General features: G+C 43.4%; 1 protein-coding gene across 1 annotated transcript in view; it reads left to right on the forward strand.

Moving 5' to 3' along the window:
* Positions 1 to 11,598, forward strand: part of MYO3A (myosin IIIA) — a 219,080-nt gene that overhangs the window by 174,731 nt on the left and 32,751 nt on the right. Inside the window, exons 25-26 of the mRNA XM_025206153.1 lie at positions 8,069 to 8,274; positions 10,650 to 10,761. Coding sequence (XP_025061938.1) covers positions 8,069 to 8,274; positions 10,650 to 10,761 — 318 coding nt within the window. The remainder of the gene's footprint in view (positions 1 to 8,068; positions 8,275 to 10,649; positions 10,762 to 11,598) is intronic.

The following is an 11,598-nucleotide window of genomic DNA, read 5'->3' on the forward strand; positions in this document are numbered from 1 at the left end:
GAGTTTTGTTTGCTTTACCAGCTGTGACATCACATTGGTGGCTCATGTTCATCTTGTGGTCAGTCATGACCCCCAAGTCTCTTTCAGCTGTGGTGCTTGCAGATGTAGCACTGCCAAGCCTATAAGCGTGCTGCAGGGTTTTTTTCCTGAGGTGGGAGTACCTTAAATTTTGTGGTATTGAACATCATCAGGTTTGTGTCCACCCACTTACTAAGCTTATCCAAGTCAGCCTGGATTGCTAGCCTATCCTCAGGTGTGGACACTGTGCCCCAAAGTTTAGTGTCATTGGCAAACTTGGCCAGTGCACTTCTGACCCCAATGTCCACATCACTGATAAAGATGTTAAAGAGAACCAGTCCAAGGACAGAGCCTTGGGGGAGACCACTGGTCGCGGAGCGCCATAATGATTCGCTTCCATTGACTACTACTCTCTGGGTCCAACCTCAGAGCTAGTTTCCCAGCCATCAGGCTGTTGTATAGCCAAAGCCACAGTTGGCCAATTTTTCCATGAGGAGATCATGGGACACCAGATCAAAGGCTTTTTTAAAGTCCAGATATATAACGTCAATCTCTTCTCCCTTGTCCAGGTAATATGTCACCTGGTCATAGAAAGAGATGAGATTGGTCAGACAAGACCTACCCGTGACAAACCTGTGCTGGCTGTCCCTCAGGATGTTACCATCAGCCAGCTTATCCAGAAGGCTCTCCTTGATAACTTTCTTCAGAATCTTACCAGGGATTGAGGTCAAGCTGTTTGGCCTGTTAGTCCTGGGACCTACTTTCCACCCTTTCTTGAAGATGGGTACCACATTGGCCTTCTTCCAGTCTTCAGGTACTTCACCTGAGTGCCACGAGTTTTCTAATATTTTTGCCAATGGTTGGGCTATGACACCTGCCAGCTCCTTGAGTACTCTAGGGTGTAATCTGTCAGGACCAGCTGACTTGAAGATGTCCAGCCTCTCAAGGTGTTCCTTTACTAGATCAACACCAGTGCTGGGTATAAATACGCCCTTACCCTGGCTGTCCCGTGACATGCTAGGCAGGGCGGTCCCTTTGGGCTGATGAAAGACTGATGCGAAGTACCCATTAAGCAGGTTGGCTTTTTCCTGGGCGTCAGTTATCAGTTGTGGGTCCAATGTTACCCTTGCTTTTTTTCTGACTCCCTACATATCTGAAAAAGGACTTTTTTATTATCCTTGATATGTGAAGCCAGATGGAGTTCGGTTGCAGCCTTGGCTTTCCTGGTCCACTCTCTGCAGACATGGACTAGTGCTGAGTACTCCTCCTAGGTGGTTATTCCAGCCTTTATAAGTCTCTCTTTTTAGGTGTAGGAGGTCCTCCAGTTCCCTGCTGAGCCAAGGGGGTTGCTGTGTCCTTTTGCTACCCTTCCTCCAAGATGGGATCGACATCCCTTGTGCTGTCAGGATTGCTCCCTTCAGGAGCAACTACTCCTCTTGGACTCCTCTTCCTGTCAAGTCATGGTCTGGCCTCGACAATGAGCCAACAAGCCTCCTGAGTTATTCAGACCTTACACAACACAGTGACTGTTGTTAGTACATTTCGTCTTGTTTTCCTTAAACACTGTATTCAAAATGCTAATTTTGGATAAAAAAATTACTTTTGAAAGCAGATTCTACCAACGCATACACTCACATACATATTGCCAGGCATACCTATGTGGCGGGCCAGTAGGGGGCACTACTATGCTGAGCCACCTGCTTCACTGTGCCCGCCACAGGTTTGTCTGAGGTAGTTAATAAGCAGCCAAGCTCTTCTGGGAGCAAAAGAGCATCTCTGACCCCTCTTCCCTCATACATTCACAGCTAGACTCACTGAGCCAAATATCCTTTTAATGATCAAAGAGAATAGGGAAGGGGGTATCACAAGGGAAGTTAAGAGAAAAACACTGTGAGCAATTTCCAGTCAACTGAGTCTTGCAAATATGAGCTCAATGACTCTTTGAATATGCAACTTCCTACACATAAATCCTAATTTCTGGCTAGATTCCAGATTTCTACTTACATATCAGCTTCAGGCAGCTGCCTGAGGTATGCTACTTGTCTGTGTTGCAAGATGCCTGGTCAAGGAGGGAGTGTCCCTGAGACCAAGTGATCTGACCTTTAAATAACTTTTCTGACCTCATCACCTGGTTGCAATTCAAAACAAGCATCATGTGATGCAGACTAATCCTTTTAAAAGTTGTCAGCACCCCCAGGGGGAGGGGCCAGGGTTATACAGATTGTTCCCACAGGTATCCTGGTGGGAAAACTAGGACAAAGGATATCTACAAACCAGCTCCCCTTAGGTGACCAGGCTCAGTTGCCAAAGCAACCAGGCAGTGTGAAGAGGAGACAGAGGGGGTTGGGCTGTCCCCTTACACAGGAGAGGCAGACTGAGGATGATTTCTTCACAGCCTACACATGCCATTAGTGCACAGCAATAAACTGCAGATCTTATTGCTCCGAGGAAGCTCCTGGGCATGCGGTTTACATGTGTGCCTGGACTGCAGCACATTGAGCCGGGTCGGAGAAGGCCCACCTGGCAGGGGATCCCAGGACTCAGCCTGCCAGCCCGGGACTGCTCTGACCAGGTTCTGTGTTCTGCAGAGGGGTTGGCTGGGGCATGAGGGCATTTTAACATGAGGCTAGTCTACAAGCAGCCCCAGCAGTGATGCACAGTCATGCCCTAGCCAGCTAGGTCAACATCTGCATGCACTGTGCACTGCTGCATGCGAAAACTCTGCAGCAGGGTAGTACTTAGATTTACAAATACTACCCTGCTGTGGAGTTAATGGGGGTGCACATGTAGATGCTGAGATGTTTACTGCACAGTTAATTAGGCAACTAAGCAGTAAATGTCTCATGTAAGTTTCCACCTTTTACATTAATTACTCCACCATTGCACGTGGAAATTGTTAATATGGGGTTTCAGCCTGAATTCCAGGCTCCTGTTGGTTTATTTCTTCCTCAAATAATGTTAGGGCCTGTTGGGGTAACATTCAAGATAGAAAATAGTAAGGAGCAGTCTCAATGTTTAGCAGACTGAATGTGGTACATTACTATCAAGGAAATAAAGTGATGTGCTAGTCCAGTTGGGGCCAACCTTTTATTGCGGGCATGCCACAAATTAGCCTTCCACCCTCCCCAAGTGCCACTTCTATCTCCTTCCCCTGCCTGATCTTCTGCTCTGCTTTTTGCTTCCCACTATATCTGCCTGTCCCCTCCCCAGTCTGCTATGTGCTACACACAATGGCTGCCTGGGCTACTTGTGACACATGTGCCACAGGTTGGCAATCCCTGTGTTAGTCTGTATTTGAATGTTATTTTTACAGTGTGAATGGAGAAAAAGAGTGAACCAAGTTTTTCTACCACTGATTTCTGTGATTCAATGAGTGAAGAACAAATACAGTTCCAGAAGCTGGCATTAGGGCTTATTAAATCTTTTGTGTGTGGTGGAAACTCCGTTACAGATAACAAAGGACTCAAACCGAATCCTGTTACCATGACTTAGCTGAAGAAGTCCACAAATTGTTGAGAAATGCATGTACAGACCTCAGTGACAAAACAGCTTATCGTGATAGTGTTTCACTGCAAGCTGTTGACAGAGCTCATTTTAACACTGTACTACACAGTGCAACATCCATTCAGAATGCAATTGTACAACTTAATTGGGAACATATGGTTTTTTGACGCCCCACACTGGCTATGTGCATCTAGCTCACTACTGTGATGTGTTACACCCCGCCCCCCGCCCCCACCATGCTGCCACTTTCCTTTGAATCTTAAGATATTAGCCTCTTCATCTGTGTTTTAATAGGATCTTGAAATGGAGCAATTCTGTAGAACACCAGCAGGAAACTGTGGGGCCAGATTCAGCCTTGTTACTATTCAGCTCCTTATGGCAGTCTGAGGTGTAGGCTGAGTAGGGGAAGCTGCGAAATGTGAAGGTGAACTGGTGTTTTTCCACATCTGACCTAGAGGTTTCTTGCAGAGAAAGCAGCTACTGTTTCACCAACTGGTTCTGCTCTGATCTAGCTTGACAGACCCTCATTTTGAGGTGGTTTGTTACCTTAATTCTTCTCCCTCCTCCCAGCAAAGAAAGGTAGCTTTTACTATCTTGATGCCATTGAACTATCCCATTGTGCGGGCCAGTCGCGAGCCGGGCCCTTTTCCGTGCTGCACGCGGGCTGTGGCCAGCAGCCTGGGCACACTGGATCGGAGAGGGAGGGCGACGAGCTGGAATTAGGCACAAACGCGTAGCGGTAGTTTTAAAGATTGTTTACTTACACCGAGATGGCAGTGGTGTAGGCAGGAAAACTTGCTTGAGTTGCGGTTACAGACAGGAAAGAAGAGAGGCGGACAAGAGTTCTAAACTCGTGAACTCTAGCCCAATCCGGCTGAGGGCTCTAAACACGTGAGCCCGTCGTGTCAACTGAAGAAAGTACTCGTCCGAAAGAGCTCTGAATAAACTCACACGAAGTTTGCTAGGCTCCATGGGTCCTTCTGCTCACTCATCCACACAAAGTTTGCTAGGCTCCGTGGGTCCGGTTCTTTTGCGCGCAGGGAGGGATACGTCTAGGAATCTATCGGCGACGGGGAGAGGCTAGAGGCTGATCAGACCTCTGTTGCCTGCTTGAAATGCACTGGGTCATCCTTTTTAACCGGCTAGAAAGCCAATCACTAGCCGCCACGTGTGAATAATTTAGAACTGGCCAATAATGGGGCTCGAATTAGCATACAAATGGCGGGAACTCTTTGCAATGAGCATTTCTGTGCTGCAACGAAGAAATGCACCCTGCAAAGAAAGCTTCAAATTGGCGGGAAATTCTCCCTTGCACCAGGGTTCTCTTTTGCAGCAGAAAACTCCACCGTGCAAAGAAGCTGTAATTTAGCGGGAACAATTTAGCAGTGCCGAAGCACACAAAAACAAAAATCACACCCTTTGGGTTGTGACACCCATCATTCCTGACTTTGGAATGCCTGGGGTCCCCCAATAGCTCCAGTAACAGGGATGAAGAGTCTTCAATATAAATATTACCATAGTTACTCAAATACAAGATGAGGTCCCCCACTCCCCCCCGCAATTTGGCATGGGGTCTTATAATTGCTTACAAGGAAATCTACCTAATTACATTGTCTATCATTAAGCTGTTACCAAAAGCAAAATGTGCTCAGTAGTGAAAACCAACTGTAAAGTTGATTAAATGCTTTTAGAACTTGGGCAGACAAGTTGATGGAAACATACCACAAGAATAGGTTAGTGTAGCCCTTCTGAATAAAACATACAGTCGTGCCCATTAAGTGCAGTCCCCCTCACCACCAACTCTTTCAAGTCATGGTGAGCCACAACATGGCATACAATTCACCCAGAATCCCTCTGTCGCCCCTTCTCTCAGTTGGCCCATATGATTGGTGTGGCCCTGCCCCTCCATGAAGTGAAGCCAAACTTGGTTGTCCTGTGCCTAATCTGCATATAAACTTTTGGAGCATCCCAGGACTTGTGACAAAAACACCTGCTTCCGATCATGAGTGGCAGCTAATTAGCATTTGGATCCTTTGTCAGAGGTATCTGGGGACAGGAAGCCCTTGCCATTCGTGGACTCACCATTCGTGGTTTCAAATATTCACGGTGCAAATATTCAAACCCACGCTCTCTCCCTGCGCAGGCTCTCCCCCCGCACGCTCTCACCAGCTCTCACGCACTTTCCTTATAGTTTATGTTACTTAACTGACTTGCCACCATGGTAATTGAAGGAGCGCGGTGACAATTAACATTCATTGTGGATCATGAGCTCCTCCAAGCTTGCAGATCAATTGATCTGCTGCCCTGTTCCCAGGGAAGTTTTTCTCTCAAGATTAGTCTTCAGCAGGTCCATCCAGCCTGCTCCTCTTCACTCTTCCCTCCCCCGCCACTGACAGCACCACTGCCGGGCTCCCAACATATTTATGGATTTGGCCATTCACGAGGATCTCTGGAATGGATCCCCCGCGAATGGTGAGGGCCTCCTATACACAGAAATACTGAGCAGTGCTAAACTGTGGGGTCAGCCCAGTGAACTGTGTGGTAAATCACAAGCCTTTGCCTTTGGACGAATATAAGTAGGTGATAAAGTACTGCTTAAAAGTGTGTTTATGGAGTGCCTGTGCTAAAACTTGCAGTAGTTTCAGAAAAAGGTAACATGCAACAATTCTGGATAAACTAAGTGTGTAAGTACTATATTCAAATTGCTACAGCCATGTTTAATTTCAAGGTTATTATTTTCAGATTTGCACTTTACTTCCATATGCTCAGGGAGAGCAGTCTCTGACAGTAAGGAGAGTTGGAAAGGGCTGCTAAGGGGAAAATATTGGGGATGTAGAGAGCAGGGGGCTATGTGACCCCCCCAAATTTATTTTCCCTGCTGTAGCAGTAGGAAGGGAGGGAATTAAACGCAAACCTCCAATAATTACTTCTATGCCTGGAAAATTATAACACATTTATACATTTTCCGTATATAGAATCTAATTATTGGGGGGTGTCTTATAAAGAAGGTCATTATGCAAGTAAATATGGTAAATACGAGGGCATAAAAAGTTGAATTGTAATTACCTGATAAGATGTAACTATTTGATATATGGTTCACTCCACTTATTTCACAGTTTCAGGATCAGATCCACATGGTCTATGTGCATTTTTTAGAACAAGATAATTAAAATACTCTTTTTTAAATCTATTTTTTATTAAAAAACCTTTCTGCTTTTGCAGTTATGTTCAGATATTTTCCTAGATGAACTATGTTTTCCCACAACTTAATGTGAGAGAACATAGCATGGCTGATGCAGTTGACCAGCAACTATAGCACTGCAACAGGTCATTAAAGCACCTTGCAAAAAAAAAAAGCATTTTAAACAGTGGTTGAGGAAAAAAATGAAAGTTTGTGCTTAATTAGTTAGCCATAATGTAGTTTCTGAGAATATTCTCTATAGGAATTTGATATTCTTATATGCTTCATATCCATATCTATTTATCTCAAGTATTGTATCCTGCTCCCTTAAAGATATCTCTGTGACTAGAACTTCTCCTAAGCCAGTTGCTTTGTGTACCATTAAATAACCACGTTAGCAAAATTCAAATGAATTCATAGAGGTTTCCCTTGCTTTATGGTGTACATGTGTTCCTGGAAAATAGTGCATAACTCAAATTCACATAAAGGGGAACCCACTTATACAAATAGGGATGCATTCCAAGACCTTGACTCTATTGACCCCCAGACCCATTTCTACCACTTTTACAAGACAATTTTGGTACTCACCAACAGCAGAAAGTACACACAAGCAGAGGGCACTATCATAATGAGGATGGCAACTACAGAAACGCATATCGCAGACAATGAGCAAGGAGCACATATCCACACAGGAGACTATATTTTGGTGAGCATCACTCCCACAATGCACTGCACAAAGCAGCTGACTGCGGGCTTCCACCACACCAATCACATAAGAGTGAATTTACCTCGCATATAAGGAATCTTTGGTATAACAAGGGCCATCACATAAGAGCAAATTCACACATACAGAACCCGCATAAAGTGGGGGAAACCTGTGTGTGTGTATATATATATATATATATATACACACACACACACACAGTAAAAGTTCCATTAACCAGCAATTTACAAGCCGGCATACTCTATTAACCAGCATGTCGGCTTGTAAGGCAAAGTGAAACCGGAAGTGCCCACCATAGCACTTCCGGTTTCACCAAGCCCCCATGGCCCGGGGCAAAGCAGCCTGCGCTGCCAAGCCCCCATGGCCTGGGAGCATGACAGGCTGTGCAGGGCCCGCCTCCATGTCCCATGGCGGTGACACCCCAGACGCAGCAGGAGAAGCGGCGGCCCAAACAGGCAAGGACGCCTGTTCGGGCCGCTCAATTAACTGGCATATTTTATTATCCAGTATCCCCTGTGTGTGTGTGTGTGTATAATATATAGTTCCACAGATGTGAAATGAAATTGCAAGTGCACCACTCTCTTCGCATCTTACAGACTTTTAATATCACAGTGAAAAACATTTCCTTTATTTTCTTACAGTACTCACTGATGGATTTGTTATCTAAGATGGTGGTTGGCCAGCCTCACTTTGTCCGTTGCATCAAACCAAATAATGACCGGCAGGCACATAAGTTTGACAAAGAGAAAGTACTGGTGCAGCTACGCTACACAGGAATTCTGGAGACAGCAAGAATTCGAAGACAGGGTTATTCTCACCGTATTCTGTTTTCTAACTTCATAAAACGGTACATATGTGAAAACGTGGGCCTTTTTCCATGATGACTGTCATGTGATGTTTGCTGGTTATCATCAGTGTGCTTGGCACTATCTTAAAATAGAAAAGTGAAAAGAAAATCCTTGCCAAAGAAGGTGACAATCTAGACTGGACAGACAAAATAGTTCTGATGTGGGGGTAAATACCTCCTTTTTGATTAACAGGGGGAAACTGCCACAAAAAAAAAGTTTCAAGCTCTCTGCAGACTCAGAAATCACTGTGAGCACAGTTTGAAGACTTTAGGGTTTGAAGCTTAAGAGATTTTAATGTTTTGAATTTGGTGCAAAAAGGTGACAGCCTCCCTAAATCATAACTGTTGCTTTAGCTGCTCAGTGTCAGTCTAGTTCAGCCTCTGGCATTTCCATGCTACTTCAGGATTTGATTAGAGAGTATCTATCCAAGATTAAGTTGTAAATTTATGAATACATGTTCCTGCTACTTTTACATTTAGTTCATAAGTGTTATTCATATGTTAAGAGAAGTGTTTCACCCTTGTTGTGAACATGAGAATGTTAAAGTAAAAAGCTCTACTCAAATGAGAATTATTAAACAATGATTTTGAATTGCTCTTTACAAATAAAGAAGTCAGGCATTTGCCTATCTCAGAACATAAATTTACAGGGGAGGGGAAATATAAAATATGCAGAAAACACCCACTCTGATAGAAGCTCTTAAAGAGATAAGGGATGTTATATAGATTTTTCAGGAGTGCTGATGGGGCCATCACTTTGTCTGGAAAGCGCAGCCTGATGAGGCATAGTTAACACTGTATCAAGTAGTGAACAAGCTGTGATGTGATTTTTGCTGCTTGTTTTCTAAAGATTTTCGTAATGGTAATGTAAGAAGGCAATTGCAGGGAGCAGCAAATATAAAAAACGACCTCAAGTCACTAAAGCTCCACTGAGGTCAGCCAGGCTATGTTGATTCACACCACAGGAGGATCAAGAACCCATGCACAAGGGTTTTGTTAAACATCTGTCAAGTTTTATTTGAGCCTTGTAGTTAAAGTCCTGGCATAATGGGAAAGTTTGTTTATCAGACTAAAAATCAGCCAATCCAATCAGTAGTAAAAAGAACAAACTGCAGATTTAGTGGCAGTAATAAAGGAATCAGCACTGTTTGTCCTTTTTATTATACCATAGGGAAACTGCCTTCATTTATAACTGTACAGTCCAGGCTTTGTATGTCTAGATGAGCTGGACAACAAAAAAGATGACACCTAACCTGGCAGATACCCCACACAGTAGTGTTTCTGTAACTGTTCTTGAACTCAGAAAAATGAGAGAGGAGTTTATTATACTCAAAACCTCTACCAGGAAAATGCAGTTGACATGCAGAATACATTTCCAGAAAGGACTAGCAAGGTAGTTCTAAATAGGTGAGATCTAAATAGGTGACTGTTTTAGCAAACCAAAGAAGAAACCCTGTCAGCAGAAAAGAGAAGAGCATACTAATTTCACATTTCTTGAGGGACATAGACTTTACGTAGTAATTTTATGGTTTTACCCCCTAGTTCTACATGCTAATCATTATCTTGTCGGACACAGCCTGGTGGTCTTTACAGTAGACCTATGTGAGGTTGTGTTGTAGCAAAGGCAGAATAAGTTTTGGAAATTTTTATGTAAGAGTGCTCTGTCCTTAGCTGAAAGTACCCAGGAAATGTTTCCTTAGAGCACTTAACTTCAAATATTAAAATCTGAAGTGAGAGAGGTATTCTCTCAAATACGCATGACCCAAGCTACAAAGGTCTTCATACATCAAAAACAACACCCTAAATTATACCCAGGAAAAAACTAGAAACCAGCATAGTGTCTGCAGCACATATGTGAATAACTCCCTGCAAAGATTTAAGTCATGTTCTGCAAGAGCTGAAGTCTGAGTGGTCTTCATAAGTAGCCCCAACTGTTGCAGTAATCAAGCTTAGCCATGGCAAAGGCATGGATGCAAGATAGTAAGTTCATTATTTTGAAATAATATAGCTAAACAGAAAACAATTGTAAATACTAGGATCAAAGTGTTTGTTGTCATTCACAACATGCAAAAAATTGTAAAGGCAAAGAATTGGCAGAGGATCTCACTAAAACAGCATGCTTTATAAAAGCCCTGTAGTGATGTTCTAGCACTAAACGCCCTCCAGAGTACACAATTTGCAATAATCCACTTTTAATGAAGTTACTAAATGCTGCCTTTAAATGCATGGTGGTTTTGGCATGCTGTTCTGTTTTAGAGTATTTTTTAATCTTACAAAAATAATTTAAACCTTGTATTTTTTAGATGAATGATATGCATCTGAATCTTTCTATTGTTCAGTATCACTATAATGAAGAATCACGCATTTATCTTTAGGTATTCCCTCATCTGTTATAAAACAAATGCTGATCCTCCAGTCAGCCCTGAGACCTGTGCTGCCATCTTGGAAAAAGCCCACCTTGACAACTGGGTTCTTGGAAAAACCAAAGTAATCTTTTTCATATTAGCATGCATTTTTGGATTTTATAATATTTTTCAATTTCTGTGGTATTGATGGAATTTCTGTAGTCTAGATTCACTTTTGTTTAAAAAAAGAGCTTGCTTTGCTAAATACCGCTCTCTGAGATCTAGGCTGAAATCCTGGCCCTGTTGAAGTCAATAGCAATATTCCAGTCAACTTCAACAGCACTGGGATTTCACTCTGTACACAAAGGAATTTGAAACAATGAATGTTCATACATGTTCTTTTTGAATGTCTGTTGTGGAAGATCAGCTTTAGGAAGCTTTAATATATCCTAGTGGGAGATGAGAGTCCTAAACTTCAAATAATAATTAAAAAGCCTCTAGACATTTTCCACTGAGCAATAGAGTTCAAAATGTAATCTGGTTTCAGAAACCTGTCACAAGAAAAAGATTTTTCCCAGCAAAAGGGGAGGAGTGGACCTGACAAGTCAGCTAAGTGTGTGGAGAAGGGCTGGCTGGAGACAAACTCTGATGTGGGGGTAGGGGGAGGTTTTGTTTATGGGGTAGATATATATCTGTTGACTCAATATTGCCACTTGACTATGCAACAGTTCATCAGTCATTCTTCCACCCTCCCACCACAGCCTTCCCCTTCTAATGAGCTTCCTTTGATGTACCAGGAAGGTGTTCCATATCTCAACCAAGTATCCTTCCTCCCAACTCTGTTAGCAACTCCCTCCATGGCTGACCTCTTGTTATTCACCTATTGTGACACCCAGAGATTCCCATCTAACAGACCAGAGGTGGATGTTCATGGTGATAATGGCACGTAGAAGAAGGATCATCCTCAGGTGTGGATGGG

This window comes from Alligator sinensis, unplaced genomic scaffold (assembly GCF_000455745.1).
Source record: "Alligator sinensis unplaced genomic scaffold, ASM45574v1 scaffold455_1, whole genome shotgun sequence".
Classification (NCBI taxonomy): Eukaryota; Metazoa; Chordata; order Crocodylia; family Alligatoridae; genus Alligator; species Alligator sinensis.